The following is a 27,448-nucleotide window of genomic DNA, read 5'->3' on the forward strand; positions in this document are numbered from 1 at the left end:
TCAGCTATATTTAAACATGCATTAAAAGTGGAGAACAAGGGGAGTGGAAAGTCTGGCACATGCTATCTAAATATTCTAGCTAGCTAGATATGAAGACACTTTTTCCAGAATTGCAGACTCCACCTTAAATATCCTGAGAGTAGTGTATTAACGATCATTGTCTCTATCAATCTGTCCTTCTAGGGTCGTCTGCTGGTGAAAAGCGGGCGTGTCCACCTGGGTGAGAAGGTCCTGCGTGATGCAGTTCAGGTCCACAGCACATCCCATGAGGCGTGGAGCGGCCTGGGCGAGGCCCTGCAGTCTCGGGACTCCAGCCAGGCTCCCGACTGCTTCTTGACAGCCCTGGAGCTGGAAGCCTCCTGCCCCATCCGGCCCTTCACCATCATCCCTAGGGAGATCTGAAAGGCTCGGGCTGGGGTGGGATGGAGGTTAGCGTTAGAGTTGAGGAATTGGCCTTTTGCGAGAAGAAATGCTAATGAAAATGAAAAGCAATGGAAAAATGCATTTTAAATAGTCTGTTTTAAGGAAAAAGGTGTGCTTTCTTGCAGAAAAGCAAATGAAGAGATTAATACTGCTTTCATATCAATCCTTTAAACACGAAGCTTGAAGCCTGCATGTGGTTAGCTTAGCATATTACCCCTCAAAAAGCCACAACATTCTGTTTTTACACCTACGCTTTCTTATGGATTATCTAGTCAGAAGAATTAAATTAATTGATTATATTTAGAGGTGCTGATGACAGATGTTACCTTTGGACAGAAACAGACTAGCTGTTTTCCCTGTTACCAGTCTTGGTGTTAAGCCATGCAAAGCTAAACTTAGATAAGCTAAGCTAACAGTCACCTGGATGTACCATAGAGCCCAAAATTATTCATACCTATGCCAGATCTTCTTCTGGCAAGAAATGACATAAAAACTTTACAAAGAATGGCATGGCATTCAGTGTAGAGATGTTGATGGTGTGTTTTACCTATTTTTAAGCTTTTTGCTAAAAATGCCATGTCCAGAATAGTCATACCCCTTGAAATTGCTTCAACAAACATCTATATCATTCCTTATAGTTGTGGAAATTTATATTATGTTTTACAGCATTCTAATACACAACAAGCTGAGAACAGCTGATGCAGAAGTTTTTAGCTACAAATCAGCTGCAGTTATTGGTTAAAACCAAGGAGCAGAGTGAGCCGCAGCTCAGGTACATCATTAAGTGAGAACTGCACATTGTGGCCTCTCACAAGAGGGGAAAAGGCTCTAAAGTCCAGGTGTTTTCAAGTGCCAGCGGCCACAGTGCAAGCATCATCAAAAAGTACAAGGAATTCCACACTGAAAATCTCAAAGGGCATGTGGGGAAGCCAAAGTGACCCCTGGAAGAATTGATCAATGCAGTAGCAAATAATGAATTTGCCATTTATTACTTTTTTGGTAAGAATAGATCAAATGTATCATTAGCATACAATCTCTTGCTGTTTTTTCACTTCTTAATTGCATTTCCAGCTCAAAGAAACATTTTGGTAAAAAATAATTAAATAAAAAAGCTCACTATAATTCAAATTTCTGCAGGGCTATGAGTAATTTGGGCTTAACTATAAGCTTCATTCTTATTGTGCGAGTGCAGTCAATCTTCTCATCTACCTTTGGGCAAGAAAACATGCCAGTGTGCTTTCCAAAATTTTTTCAATGATTATATTTTCAATAAGAAGGTATGTAACAAATGACTTTCACTTTCATTGGCAATGCTTCTAGATTCAGTGACATTTACTGTCACCCTCTCAATATTGTTCCTCAAATACTTTGAACATTCGTAACATCAATATTTAATAATGACAAAGTACTTTTTTCCCCTTGTCAGTGGACATTTACATGCAAACAGTAAAATCATTACTGGTTGTGTGAAAAAGTAACAGAGGGCTTCAGATCTTTGCAGATAAAAGAGGGATGAATAGAAAAACAATGTTCTGATGTAAGTATTGTAACACTACGCATCTCCTATGGAGTTATTAGTACAAAAGTAGTATTTCTTTTGCAGATAGTGACAAATGAGTAATATCTTTAATAATCAGAGTTGCTGGGTATCAGTGGATTAATGGATTATAAATCACAGAGATGTGCTGGCTGCATCTTGACATAGAATGTATATTGTGTTCCATATGTGTATTTACAGATGGGTGTGTAGGCTGTCGGTTACAGCAGCAGCAGCACTTGATCGTTATTTTAGCCTGTGATGTATTTTTGATGATCATGTTGATTGACACAGCTTTTATGTGCACACACTGAAACACTCCCTCTATCTCATCTTCAAATGAGAGCTCATATATTTTCTCAAAGAGGCAGCCCACATATCAGTCCATACGGCATCCTTATGTGCGTGTACGTGCATGTGTTTTCACACGGTATACCTTTACATTATGAATCTTCATGCATGGGTGTTTGTTTTAAATGGTCCCTCTGGAGTGTCATCAGTCCCTGTTCTGTTTGTACGGTACAGTAGTCGATTCATCCGATCATATGTGTGTGTTTTTTGGACTCATCTGTTCATAATGCTCTCCATTATAAATAACAATGGCTTTTAAAAATCACTGCTGGATGCCGCATCTTCACCTGCCTTGTCACTTGTGACTAATGGACATCACTTCCGAGTGCCTAACCACATTAATGTGAGCAGTGGGACTGGGCTGCCGGCTTATGTAATACTGCCAGCACAGTTTTCTGCCTCCAAACTCCCTCCTCCTCCTCGTGCTGTCTCTCCCTCTCCGTCTCTCTATGTCTCTCGCTCTCTCCCGGCTTGCCTGATGTGATGTGATGTGGCTTGGTTGCCTAGCAGCCATCCCCTTGTTTGAGTAACTGGGGAAGCGAAGAGATATCTGGTCTGCTGAACAACACACACATACACCGACAAGACACACACAGGCGCTACACACATACACACAGTGAGAGGCAGATAATGCCCCTGTTGTGTGGTTTTACAGGCTTGACAGTGTCTGTTTGATGTCTGCTGTTACCATGCGAGGTATGAGCTGGCTATAATCAATGTCTCAGGCTGGTTTAAATTGATTTGTGTTATGGGAAGAGTCCCTGTCTTTGCTCTCAGCAAAAAAAAAAAAAAAATCTTAACTGTTTCCCTTCCCGTAGGGCTACAAGCACTAATCCCTACCTTCTCTGTCTTTTTTAAAGCTCTGCTATCGCCCACATACCCATCGCTCCCTGCATGAAAATCCTACATTCATCAATACTTCGATTTCTGGCGTAGAAATTATCGATCACTGTCGCCTTCTCCTCTGCCGTCTGAAAAATCTATTTTTACTTTTTCCCTCCTCGCTCGCAAACTCTCCCATCTTCCATCCTCTCCTCATTAGTGCTGTGTGAGACACCTACACAGGGGCTTTGGGAGATGAATGGTCTAATCCCCGAGGGGAAAGAGTGAAATATTACATGGTGTGCTCACACTCACACACACACACACACACACACACACACACACACACACACACACACACACACACACACACACACACACACACACGATGCATGAAAACATTGTGTGGTGCAGAACACATGCTTAAACACACACTCGCACACACGCACATGCCATGGTCTTGACAGCTCTGGTAAAAGGAGGCAGATTAATGGAGGAAGCGGCCCGCTGCAAAGCCTTTCAGAATGACAATGGGCAGATGAAGCTCTATTCACTGGTCCTAATGTCACCACACAAACACCTTTACATACGTGCATACATGTATAGCATTATGCGTCTGCATCACGGTGATGTCAGAGCACCCATGCATGTCGCTCGGGTTACGCTCTCACTTCTACACCTGAGCAACTAAAGACTGTCTGTGTGTGTGTGTGTGTGTGTGTGTGTGTGTGTGTGTGTGTGTGTGTGTGTGTGTGTGTGTGTGTGTGTGTGTGTGTGTGTGTGTGTGTGTGTGTGATATGAGGGTGGGATGGTAGTAAGCAACAGGTATCAAGTGTTCAGGTCCATGCATTGGACGTATGTTCCCCCCGAACACACACACACTGTCCATACATCATGAAATAAGTGGCAGCTGTGTCGGACTGAATGGTGATCAATATGAAACAGATGACAGTCGAAGGTGTCTGGGATTAAGGTCACAGTGCTGTGTATGTGTGTGTGCGTGTGTGTGTGTGTGAGTGTGTGAGTGTGTTGATGCCAACCCTGCAGGGGCATGTGGAGGGCACGGGCTGGGTGGAGCTGGTGCAAAGCTCCAAGAAGGAAACCATAAACCGTCATTGTGATGTCCAAACCAGGCCAGGGAGTCATGGATGGGTGAGGGGTGTGATGGAGGTTATGAGGATCAGATGTGGTTCCGTAATCTCATTTATAAATAAAATGTCAGTGTACGTGCGTGGTCCATCCCCGAGAAAACATGCTCCAGCTCAGTTCAATGCGACGGTGCTTTCAGTGTTCTCATGCTGACAAAGAATGCACTCAATGCTGTGAGGATCGCGTCGAGGTGAGGGTTAAATGCAGTGTTTACTGTGGGACATAAGCCGATTCTAAAAGCTTTGCATTCTGACATGTTGAGCAATTTTACAGTAAAAATACTTAGCTAATGTTTTCTCCCACTATTTTCATAGATATTGTAGCTGCCATTTGTAACCAATGTTCATGGCTTTGACATTTCATCCACCTTAATTGATCCATCCATCCATTATCTATATACCGCTTAATCCTCATTAGGGTTGTGTGGGTGGACTGGAGTGTGTCACAGGGCTACACATGGAGACAAACAATCACGCTCACATTCATACCTACGGACAATTTAGAGTTCCCAATTAACCTCAGCATGTTTTTGTGACTTTGAGAGAAGTACCCAGAGAAAACCACACAAGGAGAACATACGAACTCCAAGCACAAAGATCCCAGGCCAGGACACGAAACGGGGATCTTCTTGCTGCAAGGCAACAGAGCTAACCACCAAGTCACTGTGCAGCCTACCCTAATTGATGTAGGGCTTAAATGCAAATACATGGTCATCACAAAGTCTGTGAGTGTAATTTAAGTCAGTTAAAAGAACAGTTTGGCAATTTTGGAAATTACAATTTGCTTTCTCAGCATGATGAAAAACAATACTGCTCTCATGTATGCTACAGTAAATAAGTAACGGAGTGCAGCTCAATTAAGACTGGGAACAGGTCATTTGGATCTGTCTAAAGGTAGCTAGTCTCACATAGCCAAACCATCTGACAGACACAGCACTGTGTAGAATGGTCTGACTGCTCCTCAGCATTATTCTGCTACAGGTGTGAGAAAACTCTCTGCCGTGTTTCTATATTTTAAAAACAATCACAGCCATCATGGCCACATCTAAGAGCAGGATGCTGCAATGATAGTCACTGAAAATACTGATGGAGGATTGTTTTGGTGTAACATTTGCATCCAGAGAGACAAATGCTGACACTAAAATGGCAAATTTGCCAAAAAGAAACGACAAGGATGGCCTCACTGTACAGAATAAACCGTCTGCAAAAATTCTCAGTTTGGTGGTTTTGCTACCCAGAGCTGGATGTTGAAGGGGATAAAAAAAATGGGAGAAGAAATGTCCAGACTTCTACTGTAGTCTTATTTCTGCAGTCTACACTGCAAAATCTCAAAAGCTTACCAAGTCTTATTTTAGTCCCACTGGATTTAAGAAAAATTCACATAGCAAGTGACATTTTCAGCAAGATAGAGGGACTTGTTTTAAGACAATGCATCTTAAATACCTTGTTAAGTCAATCGATCTTGAAATTATCTTGTTTTGATTTGAATTTTACAAGAAAATTCAAAATAAGCTTAATCCTCGTGTCATCCTGCAGGTCAAAATTGACCCGTTTTAAAGTATGAAAATGTGGGGGGGGGGGAAATATATTTTCACAGTGAAACTTCTGATGTCCACCTTTTTAACATTTTTGGGAAATTTTTAGTACAATTTTTAGTGGAAAAATGAAATATGAAAAATGTTTCTTATGAGCATTCACATAAAAATCAACCAAAATCCAGCGAAATTCACTGGAGAAAGAAGAAAATATCCGAAGTCTTACTGATGTATGTATATGTAATCACTTTAGATATTTTTAGGATTTTTTTTTTGGAAGATTTTTACTCAGTTTTTGAAAATATTTACGAAAAATTTCTTGCCAAATTTGGAGGATTTTATTTCTTTTTGAAGGGAATTTTTTAAGGAATTATTGGAATTTTCTTCCTGAAGGTTTTGCAAATTTTCAGAAATTTGGGGAATTTTTTTTGCTGATTTTTTGGATTTTTTTTAAACATGTCTGGCTTATTTTAAGACGCCTAAGCTTGACAATCCTGATAAAATAAAGCTTAAAATAAGTTTTCCTAGCTAATTTTAAGATCTCAATATTCTAAATACATCTTATTTCAAGAAATCTTACGAAGCCATTTTTCACTTATTTCAAGGTAAAAGTTAATTGAAATAAGGTTTTTTTTTTCTTGTTTTGAGACGGGCATTTTTTCCAGTGAGTTGGTCTGAAAGGTGACTAAATGTGCCGACTAGCACCTCCAAAGCTCACAATAACTCGTGGTGTGTAATCTGTACAAAAACTGACAAGTAAAATGTCAAGTGGTGAAAATGACCAGACATGGCCAAGAAATAATCTGGCATAAATCTTATCTCAGAATCACCACGTTTGCATTTTTTGTGCAGATCAGGCAAACACATTCAATGCAAAGCGATCAAGTCTTTGCTGCAGCTGCAACAACAGTAACACCACTTGGGTTCTCTGTTGACACCTTAATGATATGAAAAAATGTGCTGAATTATTCTCACATTGTACCCACACCACCACAAGCCTCATTTTTTTGGAGATGCTCTGAGGCTCATTTATGAGGCTGAAATTGTCGAGCACCAGGCCTAATAACACCACGGTAAACAGCAGCTTGGCCAGCAGCGTGTTCTCTTCCATCAATCACTCCCAGCTCAACTGATAGGCCTCCAGTACTGTTGGTCCACGTCCACACACACGGCGACAGTGCCAGCACCATTACCCACCTAAACAATGGCCCCCCTTGTTCGCTAACAGTCGCCTGTTGGAGCTGATTAAACTTTTAAATGTCATTTAATAGAAGCGTAATCTTGCTCCAGTGCGTCTGTCGGCAGCTCGAGGGGGGTTAAAAGGATACCTGGTCACCCTCCTGGTGTGTCATACTGCCCGCTGAATTCCTCAGGTTGTTAGTCATCACCCTCAGTGTGGGCTTTGCTGATGAGAGTGAATGTGACCGGGCTTTAAAGAGGACACGAAGGTGCAGCACCTCTGAACCTGTCACCTCTCTGTTTGACCTTCTTACTGCTGGGTGAAGTTTTTCAAGGTGCTCATGTTAAATGGAGGAAGGTGGATGAAGCCTGGCTCATCTGAGGGCTCAGTTTTAGTTCAGCACAATGTCAGAGAACGAACAATGGCTGCACTGTTTGGAGGGTTTGTTTGTTTGGAGACCTTTAGCTAAGACTCAGCATTTGTCCCATGCCAGAGCTGGATTAAGAGTATTTTTAAGCAACCTCACATTCTTAGGAAATTCCAGCAGTCTGACTTCTTCGTCATTCTGGAGCTGTGTCACATTTTCTCAGCATGCTGTCCAGAGTTAGCTGCTAATTTGACGTGCTTGACTCCGGCCCAGCAGCACAGCTGAGTAGCAGGGTCACCTCTCGTTGTAAGTTGCCAAAAACACAGATTTATTCCAGACCCTCTCTGATGTGCTGCACTGCTCGCTGAAGGATGACCGGATCTCATTAGGCTGTTCCCGGAAACTGGACTCAGTGTTTGGGCTGTTTGTATGACCTGTCCTGACACCAGATGTTCCCGTGACCTTACTAAAATGATCGAAATTCACTGTGCCAGCACATCTTAAATCACACTTAAATCACATCCCCACCACCCTTCACATGAAGTTCTAGCGGAGATGAAAAAGGATAATGTGTTTACAGTGGGATCTGTGCGGTACATGCTGTGTCGGCTCTATTGCTGGGTGTTGATCATTTTCTCTGTGGGTTTTTATTCAGTAGCTGTTGACACCTTAATGATTATTTTAAACAATTTTATGTAAAAATAGTTTCAGATACTTAGAATCTTCAGGAATACGCACATGACGGTCCAGGTACTGGACCACAGAACTCCACGCACATGTATGTGCACACATGTTTGCAGGTTTGCGCATCAGTTTGCAAGTGCATATTTAAAAAGCAAAGGATCACAAGCGCATGTGTGCGTGTGAATTCATTGCATTGTGCGGCTGCGTGCGTGTTCTTTGAAGCAATGTGTGTCTACGAGGAGGACCTTGATTGACAACGGAAGAGCGGGTGCCTCGCCGTGCCTGTGGTCGAGGCAGGCTGTGGGAGATGGAGGGTGTTAAGTCGTCAGTATGAGGCATATGTCAGAGATCAGTGCTGGACTGTGGAGATCACTGAGATGAGAAGGGAGGAAGGGCGCCAGGGGTTGAGAGAGAGAGAGATTACTGAGGGCTTGGTGCCTTGGCCACAGGCGGAACGACTGCTTGTTACACACAAACACACACATTCATATCTCTCTCATTGCATCTGCCTCACAAGGAGCAGTGGATCCAGAGGTCCAGGCCTCCAGAGGCTGCGTGCAAAGCCCCGTGTTAATAAGATTGTCTCCATCTCCGGCTGGGCTCCTTTGTCTCCACAATAATGACAGCAGGAATAAGAGCCTGGCTCTTGAACCTCTTCAGGCTCTTAAGTGTCAGGAACTGAAGGAAAACAGAGTGGTGGGATTAAAGTCAGCCAAGTAGATGTGCTGTGATAATGTGCTGCACGAGTCTCTTAAATATTGTCCCAAAAGAAACTCATAAAGGATTCAGCTCAAGACCACGTTTCCAGAACACTCCTCCGGTCATCTCTTTGCTTAAAAAAATGTTGTTTAAATAAACTTCCACTGTCAGTCTATGTTAATGCCTGTTTTCATACAGCTCAGGGGCTCTTCAGCGTCTCACAAGAACAATCCCAGTCAGCTGCAGGGATCTGTGAGGTTAGTGTTGACCTGCTGAGTGGAGATGGTGTTCACCTACAACATTAACTTATGAAAACCAAAAACGATCTTTAGTAACCTCTTTGTCAGTGGCAGGTTTAATCTTCAAAGGTGCTTTTTTTTAATCTCACAGATGTTTACTGTCTGTGCTTGTACCGTAATGGTAAAATATTGAATGATAATCTTGGGGGAAATCATTGTGGAAATCCAATATTTTCACAGACTGCACCAAGTTTTCCTATTATATGACGACAAACATGGCTTCAGTTGTCTTCTCGCTGGTTGTCTACTGCCACAGCTGCACACTTACAGAAGCATTACAGCAATTAGATGGTCATTTGGCCATTCAGCTGCAAACACAACACTGCATATCACCTTTATTAATTGGATATGGTAGGCGTGCAAGCAAACAGCACATCTAGCAGATCCAGAGCATTTGGACGACCTAACCAATTAAAGTCCAACATTCACTCTCTGCTTTGGTCTCCACCAACTCATGAGCAACATATTATGGCTTTGTCTGTGTTCAAACACTATTTTGATTGCTATTGTTTGGTGCTAGACAGGTAACACATGTATTTTTGTCAGAACTTTTTTATTCAAACTGGTTAAGATCATTGAGTCTGAATAAAGATATTAAAGTTCTATACAATAATTCAAAACAAAGAGCTGAACAACCCACAGAAAACTCCATCGAACTGAAGCATGATGCAGTCTGATGATAATTCCTCTCAGGCTCATCACAAAGAGCCACAACCTTTCACAATATGCAAAGCAATGTAATCCTCTGTGCATTTCAAAATATTCGTTAATGCAGCTTTAATGTCCATCCAGCAAAGAAATAGAGATAAGAGGAGATGGAGATGTTTTTAGTTATGCTTTGAAAAACTGAGGTCACCACTCGGACACAGCGAGCTGCTCCATAAATGATGAACTGAGGAGAGAGTTAATAGATTCATGAACACTCCAGCTGAGTTCAGATCTTTCATCATCATGCAACCGATTTTCTATCAGTGAAGCAGCTATATTATTGTTTGTTAATGCCATTATGAGGAGTCCTTGCTATGCTATTGGACGTGTTACTCATGCTTTACAATCAATACTAAAATAAAGCTTAATTAGACTGATTTAATCCTTGGATCAGACCGTGTAGTGTGTTTGTGTGGAAAGGATGAATATAACTCCACTCCCTCAGTGACTGTCTAACTGGCCAAGCCACAAAATCCTGCTGCTCTTCTGCGTTAGTGTCTGTGAACATGAAGCAGCGCTGACAAAGCTCATGCCTGCTCAGCAAAACCCTCAGAAATATACTAATAACAAGCATGCAATGTGTTTGCTTTCATTCCTGTACCTATCCCCTTGTTGCACATAATACAGCAGCATTATGCTCCTCATAAAGGTGATTCCTATCTGTGCTGCTCACTGTGTCCCAATGTTATTAGCCGTGCTTGTTTGTTTCGTCGAAAGAAAGAGCGAGTATGTGGAGTAGGTAGCGATAAGAATAGCTGTTTTATTGTGTGCCACTGCCTTGGCCCCTAATACTGAATGTGTTATCTGAGGGTGCAGCATGCCACACTAAGCTATGTGCATGTGACGCATGGCTGAGCAGCATTCCTCCTCCTGAGTGCATCGCAGGGCAGAGATAGTAGGAAGGCAAAGCAGCCTGACTGCCAACAAAGAGGGAGAGAGGAGCGAGAGCAGGAGAGAGGAGAGATGAAGGGAGAGAGCAATACCGGGAACATGTAGTTAAGTGGAATGAAGTACCCTTTGTTGCAGATAAGATCATTCTGCTTCCCTGGCCGGCGTCACTAAAGCGATTTGAGCACAACAAATGTAGCTGATTATGTCGTTGGCAGACCACAAAATCCCTCACTGACATGCAGATAAACATTGGTCCAAGTAATAAAAGACTGGAGGTTTCCCCTCCTTCACACATTGATGGTTTTTATTTTTATTTTTTAAATTAGGAGGGACACGTGCTCAGGTTGAACTCAGACAGAATGGGATCCTGGCATTGTGGGAAATAAAGTCCACACTTTGGAATGATGTGGAAAAACAGCTAAATGAGGGGTCTGTGACCTCCATAGTCAGACCACTTCCAGTAAGGTTCATAGGCGCCCGGTCCTGGGGTCTTCTGTGGAAAGCGCACACACACACACACACACACACACACACACACACACACACACACACACACACACACACACACACACACACACACACACACACACACACACACACACACTATGTTTTTCTATCATTGTGGAGACAGACCATTGACTCCCATTCATATCTAACCCTAACCCTAACCCTAACCTTAACCCAGACCAAAACAATGCCTAACCGTAAAGAAACTTTTTTGCACTTTTACTTTTTTCAGTAACAACATGGCCAAGAAAACACTGTTTCCCCCCCGTGGGGACCTCATTTTTGGTCCCCACCGTGACACGAGTCCCCACCGAGATAGCAGAAAGAAGTACACACACACACACACATGCACGCACACACGCACGCACACACACAGATGAACAGCTAGTTTTCATTTCACAAAGGGGCCCCAAAAGAAAAATCTTATACGTTTAGTTTTCCACTTACTTTCTTCCAAGTATTAAATCGCATATAAAGTATTTGCAGAATTAGATATCTGTATTCTGTGACCTGTGTCCTTATCCGTATGGTGTGTTTTCAGTGCTACAATATGTCACATAATTGTGTGATATTCCACTTTACAGGCAGGAACTATTCAAATCATAATTAAGCTCTATAAAATTATATGTTTTCCATCAAAACCATGGTAAGCTCATTTATGAATCTAATTTTAAAATGCTTATAATCCATTTTACTTGCTCATCAAGAATTTTAAAATCCCATAATGCAGCTAAGCTGATACAGAACTGTAAAAAAAATAAATTATGGTCCATCCATTATCTATACACCACTTAATCCTTATTAGTGTTGAACTTAGAGTGAAGGCAGTGGACACCCTGGACAGGTCACCAGTCTATCACAGGGCTGAACAGAGACAAACATTCACATTCACACCTACAGAAAATTTAGAATTGCAAATTAACCTCAGCATGTTTTTGGACAGTGTCTCGGTGGTTAGCACCGTCAGCTAGAAAATCCTCTGTTTGCATCCTGGGCTGGACCTGGGATCTTTCTGTTTGCATGTGTTTGTTTTCTCCGGGTACTCCGGCTTCCTCCCACACTCCAAAAACATGCTGAGTTTAATTAGGAACTCTAAATTGTTTGTAGGCGTGAATGTGAGCGTGATTGCTTGTCTCTCTTTGTAGCCATGTGTTACACTGATGACTTGTCCAGGGTGTCCCCTGCTTTCACCCTAAGTTGGCTGGGATCGACTCCATCCCCTCACCACCCTAATAAGGATAAAGTGGTGTATAGATAGTGGATGGATGTTTTTGAACAGTAGGAGGAAGCCAGAGTACCCGGTCATAACCCAGATATACACAGGGAGAACATGCAAAGTCCACACAGAAAGATACCAGGTTCTTATAGCTATGAGGTGGCAGCGCTAACCACCAGTCTACTATGAATTTATAGCTCAAAAAAATTAAAGGAACACTTTGAAAATACATCATATTTCAAGACGGGGAAATAACAAACTGGATCTTAGCATTGATATGGACTGGATAATGTGTTAGGAATGAAAAGTGCCACATTGTTTGATGAGAATGAAAATTATCAACCCCCCAGGAGGGCTAAATTCAAGACACCCCAAAATCAAAGTGAAAAACTGATGTGGCAGGCTAGTCCATCTTGCTGAAATTCCTTGGCAGCAACTCAAAATGGTATTCAGTAGTTTGTATGGCCTCCATGTGCTTGTATGCATGACTGACGATGCCGGGACAAGCTCTGAATGAGACGACAGATGGTGTCCTGGGGTATCTCCTCCCAGAACTGGACCAGGGCATCGCTGAGCTCCTGGACAGTCTGAGGAGCAACCTGATGGTGTCGGATGGAACAAAACATAATGTTCCAAAGGTGTTCTATTGGATTCAGGTCAGGTGAGCGTGGGGGCCAGCTAATGGTATCAGTTTCTTCATCCTCCAGGAACTGCATGAGTTCTCTTACCACATAAGACTGGCCATTGTTGTGCACCACAAGGAATCCAGGACCACTGCACCAATGTAGGGTCTGACAATGGGTCAAAGGATTTCATCCTGATACCTAAAGGCAGTCAGAATGTCATTGTCCAGCCTGTAGAGGTCTGTGCGTCCCTCCATGGATATGCCTCCCCACACCCTCACTGACCCACCACCAAACCGGTCATACTGAACAATGTTAAAGGGCAGCATAACGTTCTCCACGGCTTCTCCAGACATTTCATGCCTGTCACATGCGCTCAGGGTGAACCTGCTCTCATCTGTGAAAAGCAGAGGGCACCAGTGGTGGACTTGCAAATTCCTGTGTTCTATGGCAAATGCCAGCCGAGCTCCACAGTGCCAGTCAGCGAGCACAGCAGGCACTAGAGGACGCCGGGCCCTCAGACCACTCTCATTACATCTCTTTCTGATTGTTTGATCAGAGACATTCACACCAGTGGTCTGCTGGAGGTCATTTTGTAGAGCTATTGCAGTGCTCATCCTGTTCCTCCTTGCACAAAGGAGCAGATACCTGTCCTGCTGATCTGTTGAGGACCTTCGACAGCCCTGTCAAGCTCTCCCAGACTAACTGCCTGTCTCCTGGAATCTCCTCCTTGCACTTGAGAATGTGCTGGGAGACACAGCAAACCTTCTGGCAATGGCACGCATTGATGTTCCATCCTGGAGGAGTTGGACTGTCTGTGGAACCTCTGTAGGGTCCAGGTATCGCCTCATGCTACCAGAAGTGACTCTGACCCTAGCCAAATGCAAAACTAGTGAAAAACAGTCAGAAAACATTAGGAAGGAAAAAAATGTCAGTGGCCTTCACCTGTAAACTCATTCCTGTTTTGGGGGGTTGTCTCATTGTTACCCCTCTAGTGCACCTGTTGTTAATTTCATGAACACCAAAGCAGATGAAACTGACTAAAAAGCCCCTCAGTTACTTACTTGACCAGATCAGTATCCCACATGTTTCACTGATTTGAAGCCATACTTAGATTGAAAGTGTTCCTTTAATTTTTTGAGCAGTGTATAACAATGTAAATTTAAATTTGTGGACTCACTGAGTTCACACTGTGGAGTCGAGGCAGTGTGGACTTGAAGCAGGAGGTGATGCCTTTAGCTGGTCTGGTCTGTGGGTTGTAGTGGCATGGAGCAGGTCCCTTTTTCTGAGATGGTAAGAAAATGTAGTCATTGGTCAAATCATTGGTTTGTGTATTGAGCAATGTGATCAGTCCCTAGTATGTGGCAGATCAGTACTAGCATGGCATGTAGTCATCAATAGTGTTGTCTTATGTGATGACCATGGGGGCAGAGTTAAAGCCAAGGGATGGTCAGGGAGGCCACAGGTACATCAGACTTAAGGTCCTTACACACCGGGTGCGTTTTTTACTTGCGTTTTTTTCGGACGTCAATATTTTTTTTCTAACCTGTATCCTGTCAATACACGCGTTCACATCGGCAACGTTTTCTCGCTCAGCGATTTTGCGGCTTTTATTTTTTCGGATCATGGTCGATTTTTCTAAAGTTTCGCATTCTTTGTGACCACTTCTGACCAATCAGATTGCGTGTTGTTGCGACGTCCCATTCACCGGCATACAACATACTTTTCACTGTCAATTGCGTTGATGTCACGGTCATCAATTAGGTCTCGGTTGTTACCTTACGTTTATGGATTATAGTTTAATGTTGTGCTTTCCTGGTACTGGCCCCGACTCACATTACAGTACATGATATCAAGACAGAAAGACATCGCAACGCATCTAATCAGAACTGAAAATAATCCGCCCAGTGGTGTGTTTTCTGCTTTTAGTATCTGTGGCATATGGTAGATATTATTATTATTCATACTTTATAGTTGAAGAAGTGAAGAAGATGTGGAGGAATTTGAGGGACACGTACGTGAGAAAGAAGAGAGAGGAGGGAGAAATGACGAGGAGTGGCCAGGCAGGTGGAAAACAGAAGAAGAGGTGGCAATACATTACGGCAACGTCTTCCTCCCCTTCGGAAAGTCGCAAAAACGCATCGTGCTTGATATGTATGGACAGGTGCGTCAAAACTCGCATCCGAATATTTCGCAATTTCGCATCGTTTATTCGCATCGCTCCCGGTGTGTAAGGACCTTAAGTCTGGCCCTCACAACCAATAGTGAAGCCTGTTAGAAGGCTACACACATACTTCCATGATATACACCATTCTTGCAGACCAAACATAACCACCCATAGCAATGACATTCCAGATGGCAGTGGCCTCCAGCAGGACAGTGCAAAATCCGCTCAGGAACACCTCAAGGAACACAGCAAAGAACTCAAGGATATTGAACCGGCCTCCAAACTCCACAGATCCTAAACCAATCGAGCACCTGAAAGATGAGTCAGAGCAAGCCCAATCCACAAGGGACCTGAACGATTTGCTGCCGACATCCATAAAATTTCAGCATTATGTTACCTTAAAGTTTTACTACTTTGCAATAGCTTGTAGCAAGTAGTTTGTCCTCAAACCCAATGACCCCGAAGCAGCTCTATAAGTGAGGCAGACTCAATCAACCACAATCTTAATAGTAATGTAGGTTCTTGGGTGTTCACAGCAGTTACGGATACAAGACACAGCTAAATACAAGCAGGACTCCAGACTTTACTCAGCTAACACCATGTTAGTGTCAATTATTTAAACCTTTCTGAAGCACAGGTCCTGTTCTCTCAGAAGAGTGCATGGAGCTTAATTTTAATGAAGCTTTTAGAATTGGAATGGGATTGTTCAGGCACCAAACACAACAAGAAAAAAACTGTACCCTTTCCCACAGTGTTCAGTCAGCCCACTCCAGGCCTGATGGTGTGAACAAGCTCTGAGGTTAGAGTTACTGTAAATTCACCTACTGTACATGGTGACCTCTAGCATTTTTAAAGCCAAATGAGGGATTAATTCCTCGACCCTTGGATATACTCTTGTGAAAACCTATTGTTATACCATGCTAGTAATCCAGTCATCTGAAGGATGCACCAACAATGTACACCAGATCTATTTCGGGCTCTCATATTCCTGGTTTTAAGACCTACGATATATGATTTCACTCATGGCTTTTTAACCTTTGCCAACAGATCCGTGGTTTCAACATGTTTAGGGTTTGTCCCTGTCAAGTCAGTTGGTCTCTCTCCCTCTCTCCTTCTCCTTGCCTTTCACTTCTCCTTTCCTCTTACCCACTAACACACATACTGGTCATCACCAGCGGCGTGCCATGCAGAAATAGCATCGCCCCGCCTCCACCCTCCTCCCCTGACATAAAACTGTTGCCCTGTCCCTGAACACAGGACCAGCCTTTCATTTTCAGTCACAGATTCTGACGGAGAGGGACAGGATGGTGTCTTTTCCTCTTTTCTTTACAGGGATGGCTACTACCATTACATGCTATTTGATCTCAGTTGCCAGTTCACTTGATCCACGGCAACTGGCCTGTCGGACCCGACTCGCCTGCCTGATGCTCCCAGAGGTGCTAATGCAGGTGCATTACATGGGAGTCGGCAGGCAGCAGCAAAACTTGTGTGCATGTGTGTTTGAGCCAAAGCACCTGGCCTACTTTCCTAGTATGGCACAGCATGTTAGAAGCATTCCCGTGGGTGGTGAAGGTAACCACTATATGCTGTAAATGTCTCTGAAACTTTGACCTGGTTTTAATTTATGTGAAGAGGATCTTGCTGTTTAGTTTTCCATTGAATCAACTGGAAACTTTGAAGACATTAAGTTCAATTAGTTTGATGTATTCTAGAGTTTTTTGAGTTAAGTGATGCCTCCATAAACATAGAAAATACATAAACTTGAAAGGGCTTTTTCCCGGCAAACAAGAAGACACTACAGTCTCATTGTAGCTGTGTGAGGCTGTGTTCAGACACAAAGGAGCTTTGAGTCCCAATGACAGTGCTAATATGCTGATCAGGGATGGATGGATCCTAAAACCCACAGTTCAGATCGTATTGCGACTTCCAAGTGACAGATCAGATGAGGCGGAGGGACTTCTTCAGTGCTTTGTTTTATTTGTTTGTCTGTCTTTGTTTCTCTGTCACCAGAATTTTGCAAAAACTACCAGGCTGGATGTCATGAAACTTGGCAGAGCATGGCCAGTTAAGAATTGCAAGATTGGGCATTGGCCTTAGTGGAACTGCTGGTTGCTTTAAAAAGTAATAGTGAGAGGGTATTTAACATGATGATGGTCCAACTTTGCAATGAATCCACTAATCACATGAATGCCAAACTGTAGGTAGATTTGCTTACAGATTCCAGATCAACTATGGTTCGTTAGACCACTAATGCTGCTCACTGCCAGGTGTAATATTTAGCCTGTTCTTCAATTTACTAAAGCATGTCATTCTATATTCCATGTTTAGTTATTTTGGTACAGTATAGGCCTTAAAAGGAACTTGAAGGGCCGTTTTAGGGCTTGACACATCTTTGAGTGCATTCCGACCACAAGAACTGCCTTGATAGAACCTCTTTCTTTCAGGGCTACTTTCAAGGAAGAAAAAGCAGCTACTGCGGGTTAGGTAGTTCTGAGCAGGTCTGAAACACTTCTGTGCAGGTCTCGCCATTTATTAGTTAAACTCCGAGAGACGAAAAACCATTTTCTGCCCTCTCGATATTCTTGTCACCATCTTCTATTTAAAATTTACCATGTACACTAACACAACAAACCCATCAATGTTCTATTGTCTACGTGCTCATAGACCTCAAGTTACATTCAGGAGCTACTTTTTGTTGTTGTCTTGGCACACTTAAAATGAAGATCCTGATCGAAATTGTTGGATGCTACATCGCAATGGAAACAGAAAAGCTGAAAAGGCCGATTGCAGGATCGTTGTTGTAAATGTTTGCACCACATTGTTCCTGCCCCAGCGTCACTGAACACAGGTTCCTCCTCGATGATGCAATGAAATCCACTTGGGAACTAATAATTAACTCCTCCCGTGATGATTTATCTGCCCTTTAGTTTTTAGCAAATCGTTTGGACTGATGACTGATGTGGGAAAGTTTCATGTTGATTTTAGTTGCACATGTTCTTAAACTGGGCTGCTCAGTGGAGTAGTGATTAGCACTTTCGCCTTGCAGCAAGAAGATCCCTGGTTCGAATCCCGGTCTGGGCCTGGGATCTTTCTGCATGGAGTTTGCATGTTCTCCCTGAGCATGCGTGGGTTTTCTCCGGGCACTCCGGCTTCCTCCCACAGTCCAAAAACATGCTGAGGTTCATTGAGTACTCTAAATTGTCCGTAGGTGTGAATGCGAGTGTGATTGTTCGTCTGTGTATGTAGCCCTGTGACAGACTGGCGACCTGTCCTGGGTGTCCCCTGCCTTCGCCCGAGTCAGCTGGGATAGGCTCCAGCACCCCCCGCGACCCTAATGAGGATAAAGCGGTGTATAGAGGATGGATGGATGGATGTTCTTAAACTATAAGACTACTTGTATTTTCTTTGAGACAAACAAATGTCATTTTTACTTCAGGAATGAGAGGTATCCCAAAACAGCTTCTAATGCTTCAGAGCTGTATTTAAATATTGAGTTGAAGTTGCCACTACATGAAAAGTGAAAAGGGATTGCCAAATTAATTACAGTTCATCCTGAGGGGAACACAAATCTCTGAATTAAATTTCTCAGCAGTCCATCCAATAATTGTCTACATATTTCTCAAATGTTTTCTCAACGTCATTGTAGCAGCAGAGGAAAAGTCAGGAGATTCTCAAAGACATGAGGATTCCTCCTCCGGGCATCCTGAATGTCTGTGCATTTCATGGCAGTCCATCCAATAATTGTTTAAATATTTCACTCTAAAGTGGATCAAGCAACCAACAAGTGTAGAATGTGTCACTTTAAAACTTTCAGACAGCAGGTGTTTAGATCAGCAAGTTTTCATGCAAAATCACTTTTGTGTTTCAGCAATGGAGAGTAGGATTCATATGAACACGTCCGGGATTATGACTTTAATTCAAACAGGCTTGAATCTCAAGGGAGGATTTGTTCCTTCTGAGCAGCACGTGCAGTCGATATTGCAAAAAAGCACAGCATGTAAATCTAGGACACGCAGTCGCCCCAGGATAGGTAAATTAAGTCAAATCAGGAAAAAGAGGGGGGATATGTATTGTTTTTGTTCCCAAACATCCACAGCTCACTTGAGGTTTGTTTATGAAAGTGTGGAAATTGTTTTATTCTTGGCAGTGAGTCAAGACTCAGAGAAACCTAAAATTCTTGTCTCCCATCTCAGATTTTCTCAGGCCAAACATTAAGACACATCAGCTTTGATCTGCTAATGTCTGCCACCTCCGTCGGGTCAGCCTTCAGGATAAACTGTGGTTTCGGTTAACTTAGCTGTAGGATCAGTGTAGCTGCTTAACCTTTGACAAAAAACGTGTCTTAGAGTCGCTATGACACCACTAACAGCAGAAAACTGCTCCCAACTCTGCAGTAATAACACCCTCGGGATTTCTTAGCGCCTTTCCTTCTCTGTCAACACTCAGCACCTGCCAGCACAGCTCAAATATCCATCAGCTACCAGCACGGACACGCGGCTAAGGCTGCAACACTCTGCAATACGAACTAAAGCTGACTGGTCAGCCAGCGCAGTGGCATAACAGGCCCTCCAACGGGGCAAATGATACAATCAGACAGCCTGTGGGATCAGTTTTCTTTGACCCTTGTGGTTGTCATAACTAGCTCTAGTACAGCTCATACCAGATACACATTAGGTCATGGCTTGTAACCAAAACCTATTGAAAGTATATTGTAATGAAGCCTTTTTGTGGGCAATGGAAACACTGAATGGTACTAATAACTGCTCTTGGTGACCAGATACTTACAGGCAGAAAGCTGATCCGCTGCACAGTCGACCGAAACATCACATGCCTGCAAGAATAGGAGAGAAGAGAGGAGGGGGGGTTGGCTGTCAAAAAAGAGAGAGAAGAACAATGAGTGGAAGAGTGAGAGAAGAAAAGAATAAGGCCATGAATGATCAGAGGGAGAGAAAATGAGAGAGCAGGTTGGTGATTGCTCCTCCATCTTTGAGCTGCAAGGAAATGAGAGAGGGAAGGAGACGTCGGATGAGGAGGAAGGATTCGGCAATCAAGGGGTGATTCATGGCTCGTCTGCTCTGCTGTGATCTGGGAACTGAAGAGAGGCTGTTTGTTGAGTGCTTACTTGCAAGGAATCTTCTCCACTGGCTTCACTGTTACATTGTAGTCGCATGGTGAAGTGTTTATGTCCTGGCAAAGGGAACAAAAGTAAAGAAGTGCTTAAATATATATGACAGTATCGCCATGTGAGTTCTTTTGTTGTATTTTTTGGCTACTGTGTTACATTGCCAGCAACTTCTTCAAAGAGTTGTGTTCGCAGTCTGCTGTTTGTGCATTCTGAAGATCACCTACTGTACTTTAAGAGAAGTACTGGTAATAATTAGATGCTAGGTCCAAGTATACTGTTAAAGCAGTTAATAAATACTGGTGAAGTAAATTACACCCTCAGGCGAAGAAATACAAGGACAGAGGAAGCGTAGACATCTGTGATTAAACAGAACAACAGTTTTTGCTTACAATATCTTCAGATTTAATGCTAATGACAAACTTTCTGCCATGAACGCAATAAGTTGTCAAATTATTGTTTTCATACTGCACACTGCAGCCATTTGTGGACCATGACATTGCAACAATAATACAACATACAGTAAGGTTTATACCTTCTGCACGTTAAATGAAGAGCTAACATTTTGAGACATACACATATTTGCTTTCTCTCCGAGAGTTAAATAATCATTGAATTACTCTCATGTCTGTAAATGAGGTACAGAATTTGCAGCAGGGAGTGAATAGCCTAGCCTAGCTTCAACGTAAAAGGAAACACCTGGCCTGGTGCTATCCAAAGTTCCAAAACACCAATAAAATTCCTGACCGTAATAGAAATGTAAATACTGATATTTGTGTTTTTAAAAGGGAGTTATGTGGTGCAACTATTTCTATTTGAAAAACACATGACTAAAGCTTCCAAATATCTTGCCACCTCAAATAAGTTGTTATGATTTCCACAGGGACCACAACCTTGACCTCATACCCAAATGTCACAGCCCACAAGAGGCACTGCACAGAAGTACTGTGTGGATGGACCATGGACTGTACATTATGGACAAATCCTACATCACTTCGCTGATAGTAACTCCTCCCTAGCACTGTTAGTGGTCCAAATCCACAGTGTACATTTATTGACCTGAGGTTGCTAACAACAATCTCATCTAATGCTCAGAAAGAACACTAAAAGTGCATCTATATGTGGTGAAATACATGTGCCAAAAGGATCAGTAAAGTTCCTGTTTGAATGCTACCTTGTCTCTGATTCCCAGGGTGATGATGTCAGGTCGGGGGCAGTTTTTGAAAGAGTAGGATGCCTGGTTCCTCAGGACTTCCTGAGTGCAGTCGATGTAGTCATATGCCCCGGGAAGCAGCAGATCGCCCTTACACACACCCAGAGTCTGGGCTTTCCTGCCCACACCTTTGAAACCATAAGTCTTTCTTACAGGGTTCAGTTCAGCTTCTTCAATGAAGTCCCAGATGTGATAGGCGCCTGGGTTGGGTGTATCCTGGACAAGGGGAGAAGTTTAAGGAATCTTTGACCCACATCACTTGGTGTTGGGATGAACACGTTACTATTCGGTCAGCATGTTGTAGCCATGACTGCATTACTGAGTGACTTTACTTTCACCCTCAGCTTTTGTCAGGTACTTTTTTTTTTTGCTATAATTCTGTATTCACTGATTAGCAATATTGTAGTTAAATCTTCTGACCATTTTAAGCATTTTAAGACAATAAAATGTTTGTCTAAGTAGAGCTACTAGTATCTACATTACATAAATGTACTGTACTGTAAACAGCACAGTCTGTGGTTCCTGGCCTCACCAGTCTCCCTCATGTCTGTTGTTCCCTTATGTATTGTTTGTCTGTTTATCTGTGCTGTACTTTTCTTTTTCTCCCCAGTATTCTCTCCCTGACTGGTTGAGGCAAATAACTGTCCTCACTGAGGCTGGTTCTGCTTCAGGTTTCTCACTGTTAAAGTGAGTTTCTTCTCACGGTTTCCCAAAATGCTGCCCAAAGGGAAGCATTAGGTTTGTTTTTTGTCTGTAGAATATGAAATTGTAAGTTCTTTATTAGAGGCTGCACAGTGGCTTGGTGATTTGTACTTGCGCCTTGCAGCTAGAAGATCCCCGATTTGCATCCCAGCCTTCCTGGGATCTTTCTACATGGAGTTTGCATGTTCTCTTTGTGCATGCGTGGGTTTTCTCCTGGTACTCTGGCTTCCTCCCACAGACCAAAATATGCTCAGGTTAATTGGTGACTCTAAATTGTCTGCAAGTGTGATTCTTTGTCTCTGTATGTAGCCCTGTGATAGAGTGGTGACCTGTCCAGGGTGTCCCCTAGGTTTAGATTAAGTGAGCAGGGATAAACTTCCAACCAACCAGACTTCAGGCACCCTAATGATGAAGCGGTGTATAGATAATGGATGGATGGATTGAAGTTCTTCATCTTACTATAGGAAGTGCCTTTAGATGACTTATGCAGGAATTAGCTCTGTATAAATGAAAATAAATCGAAGCTAATTGAATTAGCCACCGTGCACTGAGCTCCTGCAGGAAATAGATGCCACTCACCAGTTATTTATGCTATGTGCAGTTTCACAGTTAACCTTGTATCTACTCTGGAAACTGTTGCCATCTGCCTCTTTGTTGCCACAACTCCTGTTTTGTAAATCATTATTAATAGACAGTTGAGGCTGTGACCTTATTGGCTCTAGGTCACATGGTCAGAAGTGACCAATCAAAAGTTCTTTGCTGCAATGATACCAAACTTTAGACTCATCTTAATTACTCAGTTTAAACTTTCTGGAAGATGATGTGTCATAAGAGAGTGTTTGTTCATTTGAAAGCTGCATGAATACCTTGTATGAAAACCAAAAATCCAAACCTGTGCACAATTAACAGTGTAGCCTGAGAAATGGGATCACTTTAAGATAAACCAGTAATTAATTCTGTCTGCTTGCTATCACCATGAATGCACTGTGAACTCGCTGCAGTAAAAGCGCCCAAATTTGTTTTTGGCAGACAGCACACTTTGGAAAGAGACAATGAGATAGTGCTGTGCAATAAAAGCCATTAATGGAAAAACAATAGACATCAGGAGAACATGATATGTTTATGAGGCTCTGCTCTGCTGTATTGTGCTCTAATCAGAGCAACTGGAGGCTACCTGAAGAGTGCTACAGTAGCTGCACATGGGTTCATGGCTGGATTAACCTGTGGATGGTTCACCACAGCAAAAATTATTAACTGAGTAGTTGAAGTTAAAGAAAAATATTTGGCCTCAATATTGGTAATGGTTTAAACTTTTAAACCATTTTTAGCAAAAATGCCCCAAATTGTCTAGAGCCATTGTTTTAGGGTAGTTTTGAGGGTTTTTATTTAAAGAAAGAAAATTATTATAGTAACCTCAATATGTTTTGGTTTTCTTGTTAGATGATAAACACAAATTGAGATTCAGGTGGTAAACGTACCTTTATTACTATTTTCTGATACTGTACAACCTTGAAAATCTATTTTTAAAGAGCTTCTTATTTTTTTTTAAACCTTGTTAAACTGTCGTTTGCATATACTGGAAGACACATCATGAATGAAAAAAGCAGTCAGCACCATGGCAGGGCCTATTTACCTTGAAACTGCACCAATATGTACCAATGAAAGTCTCAAAGACAGATTCAGACTTCCACAGTAAGATATGTAGCAAACCTGTGGAACCAGTCCTGTCAGTTTTCAGGGTGGAACTTTCTGTATCATTATTCTAGACCTACACACATGGACAAAATTGTTGGTACCCCTCAGTTAAAGAAGGAAAAACCCACAATTCTCACTGAAATCACTTGAAACTCACAAAAGTAACAATAAATAAAAATTTATTGAAAATTAAATAATCAAAAACAGCCATTACTTTTGAATTGTTGATTAACATAATTATTTAAAAAAACAAACTAATGAAACAGGCCTGGACAAAAATGATGGTACCTCTATAAAAGATTGAAAACTATTTGACCAGAGTGACATGATTAACTCAGGTGTGTCATTTAATTGACATCACAGGTGTTTCCAAACTCATAATCAGTCAGTCTGCCTATTTAAAGGGAGACAAGTAGTCACCCTGCTGTTTGGTGAAAAGGTGTGTACCACACTGAACATGGACAACAGAAAGCGAAGGAGAGAATTGTCCCAGGACATCCAAAAAAAAATGATAGACAAACATCTTAAAGGTAAAGGCTATAAGACCATCTCTAAACAGCTTGAAGTTCCTGTGACAACAGTGGCTCATATTATTCAGAAGTTCAAGACCCACGGGACAATAGCCAACCTCCCTGGACGTGGCCGCAAGAGGAAAATTGATGACAAATTGAAGAGACGGATCGTTGGAATTGTATCCAAAGAGCCCAGAGCAACCTCCAAAGAAATTAAAGGTGAACTCCAAGGCCAAGGTACATCAGTGTTAGATCGCACCATTCGTCGTTGTTTGAGCCAAAGTGGACTTCATGGGAGACGACCAAGGAGGACACCACTGCTGAAAAAAACTCATAAAAAAGCGAGACTGGAATTTGCAAAAATGCATGTTGACAAGCCACAAAGCTTCTGGGAGAATGTCCTTTGGACAGATGAGACCAAACTGGAGCTTTTTGGTAAGGCACATCAACTCTATGTTCATAGACTCAAAAACCAAGCATACGAAGAAAAGAACACTGTCCCTACGGTGAAACATGGAGGAGGCTCAGTAATGTTTTGGGGCTGCTTTGCTGCATCTGGCACAGGGTGTCTTGAAAGTGTGCAAGGTACGATGAAATCTGAAGACTATCAAGGCATTCTGGAGAGAAATGTGCTGCCTAGTGTCAGAAAGCTTGGTCTCAGTCGCAGGTCATGGGTCTTCCAACAGGACAACCATCCAAAACACACAGCCAAAAACACCCAAGAATGGCTGAGAGAAAAGCGTTGGACTATTCTAAAGTGGCCTTCTATGAGCCCAGATGTGAATCCCATTGAACATATGTGGAAGGAGCTGAAACATGCCATTTGGAGAAGACACCCATCAAACCTGAGACAACTGGAGCTGTTTGCTCATGAGGAGTGGGCCAAAATACCTGTTGACAGCTGCAGAACGCTCATTGACAAATACAGAAATCGTTTAATTGCAGTGATTGCCTCAAAAGGTTGTGCAACAAAATATTAAGTTATGGGTACCATCATTTTTGTCCAGCCCTATTTCATTAGTTTGTTTTTTTAAATAATTATGTTAATCAACAATTCAAAAGTGATGGCTGATTTTGATTATTTAATTTTCAGTAAATTTTTATTTATTGTTACTTTTGTGAGTTTCAAGTGATTTCAGTGAGAATTGTGGGTTTTTCCTTCTTTAACTGAGGGGTACCAACAATTTTGTCCACGTGTGTACGCATTCTAAGACGGTAATGGTATTGGGTTACATCTAAGCCATTTTATGGCAGGGAGGGAACATTTTCAAGGAAAAAATTGACTCAAACTCATATCTTTGATAAAGACAGATACATTTTGAGAGTTTAAATCAACAACCAGATACGAAATTTGAATAAAATAAGTGATGTTCCATTGCCTGGAAAATCCATACTGACTTTATTTATGTATTAATTTAAATACAAATAAAGGCAGTCTGGCATTGTGATGATAGGAGACGATTTCAAAAAGGAGGGGCTAACAAATGCAGCTTGAACGAGAAAGAACCAATCAGCTTAACACGGATGTGATGCACAAACAAATCGACCTTGAAGTCCATGTAGTCCAAACAGCAATGGCATGCAGCCGAGAAAGTGTCGCGGTGAATGATTACTGCCATTTTTGTCACAAAAATCTGCGAATACATGGGGTACTCTCAAGTACAACACTTATTTTTGAAAAGGCTACGCAACAAAAGACTCCTTCCGATCGATTAGCGGTGTTAGGAATAACTTTGTTAATGTTTGTGTTTGGTTACGGGAGGTGCGCAGGTGTTTTATGGGTAATCCAGGCCCTGAAGATGATGCAGCATTAACTCCCGCCTCCCGTGCTATGATTGGTCCTACCAAACTTTCCCGGGAGGGAAACGCGATTCAGTTCGTCCAATGCCAAACTGATTCTCCTGTATCTCCTAACATGGAGATAGGAGATTACATGGAGATTCAGTTTGGATTTTCCAAGCTAGATGTTCCAGACTCAGTAGTTCTGTGGGGCATTAATACTATCTTGTAGAAAATTTTCTGTGGGGTAATTGCTTGACACACAGAACAAAAAAAGAGTAATTTGATGAAACATAACAACAAGGACCAAGAGTTCAATATAAACCGAAACAGTTAATATCTTAAAATGTTTCCTATGATGCTGATGTTGAGCTTCAGTGGAGCAAATTCTCCAAAAAAGTTGCACTTGATTAAATTACATCTACCCAAATGGTAATAGAACCTTTCATGTGCTAGCGGGCCACTTCAAAGTGACAAACTAGTGGCAAGTGTTTGGGCCTGCCCTGAAGCTGGTGTAGCAGCCAGTCCTCAACAGACAGGCTGTGAAACCATGCTGCTGTACGACACCTACTTTCAGTGTTCCCAGCCACCAGCTCCCCCGGCCACACAGGTCCACCTTGTCATCACCCTGCAGATAAGAACAAGATACAAGATGAGACACAACTGATTGTTTCTGCTGCGATGCCAAGAATGTGTTGATGCATTTCCTACATCATGTGCTCTACCATTCTCCTCATTAAGCACACAGCGCCAATGGCTTTAAGGATTGAGCCTTACCTTTTCTCTTCTGTTACAACCCCTGGACATGTCAGTGACTTCACAGATGACTTTGTATTTTCATGCGCTCACATCCTGCACTGTACTCATTGTCGTACACTATCTGCTGCTCAGGGGATCCAGTGACACCTGACCACCATTAAAACTGTGACTGTTACTATAGCAGCGACTCCGCTATCGATCAATTTTTCAACAAGCTGGCCTGGTAGAGGGCTAAAATTAGACTCTCCAACCAGTTTGCCTGAGAGTAAGACACAATGGTAAGGCAGCACCGACGCACAGACTGTACATTCTTTCATTAGCATCCCATCATGTGATATTTGGAAGAATGCTGAGTATATACAGATAAAACATTTAAGCACGGCAAGGCAAACTACAGTCAAGTTCAAAACAAAACAAATGGCATGTCTGACTGTTCAGTGTCTTCAGGTGAAAGGAAAGGTAACACAGTTGAAAACACTTCAGGTTTGAAATGGAATGCCTTGAGAAAT

The 27,448-nt window shown here is 42.4% G+C and overlaps 2 protein-coding genes across 4 annotated transcripts in view; one reads left to right on the plus strand and one right to left on the minus strand.

Moving 5' to 3' along the window:
- The window catches only part of ttc7a (tetratricopeptide repeat domain 7A), a 65,680-nt gene extending 63,104 nt beyond the window's left edge, over positions 1-2,576 (plus strand). The window contains exon 20 of the mRNA XM_051959935.1: positions 184-2,576. Within this exon, the coding sequence (XP_051815895.1) occupies positions 184-402 (219 nt within the window). The 3' untranslated portion in view covers positions 403-2,576. The remainder of the gene's footprint in view (positions 1-183) is intronic.
- On the minus strand, positions 298-27,226 carry stpg4 (sperm-tail PG-rich repeat containing 4). 3 transcript variants are annotated; one of them, XM_051959938.1, is made up of 7 exons: positions 26,958-27,226; positions 26,752-26,808; positions 21,454-21,708; positions 20,280-20,344; positions 19,943-19,988; positions 14,171-14,275; positions 10,907-11,137 (listed from the first exon to the last, which is right to left on the minus strand). In XM_051959938.1, the coding sequence occupies exons 1-7, from the start codon at positions 26,985-26,987 to the stop codon at positions 11,063-11,065; spliced, it is 633 nt and encodes a 210-aa protein (XP_051815898.1). In that variant the 5' UTR covers positions 26,988-27,226; the 3' UTR covers positions 10,907-11,062. The 3 variants fall into 3 exon arrangements, with proteins under 3 accessions (XP_051815900.1, XP_051815898.1, XP_051815899.1); XM_051959940.1 differs by lacking the exons at positions 10,907-11,137; positions 14,171-14,275 and adding an exon at positions 298-412; XM_051959939.1 differs by lacking the exon at positions 14,171-14,275.
- Between the last annotated feature and the right edge of the window lie 222 nt (positions 27,227-27,448).

Source organism: Acanthochromis polyacanthus, chromosome 15, assembly GCF_021347895.1.
Source record: "Acanthochromis polyacanthus isolate Apoly-LR-REF ecotype Palm Island chromosome 15, KAUST_Apoly_ChrSc, whole genome shotgun sequence".
NCBI classification, from domain to species: domain Eukaryota; kingdom Metazoa; phylum Chordata; class Actinopteri; family Pomacentridae; genus Acanthochromis; species Acanthochromis polyacanthus.

Coding starts and splice junctions, on each gene's coding strand:
- stpg4 (XM_051959938.1), bottom strand. CDS start 26,987: ATGTCCAGGGGTTGTAACAGAAGAGAAAAG. Junction 26,809..26,957: donor GTTGTAACAGAAGAGAAAAG/GTAAGGCTCAAT, acceptor TCTTATCTGCAG/GGTGATGACAAGGTGGACCT. Junction 20,345..21,453: donor CCCTGGGAATCAGAGACAAG/GTAGCATTCAAA, acceptor TCCCTTTGCCAG/GACATAAACACTTCACCATG.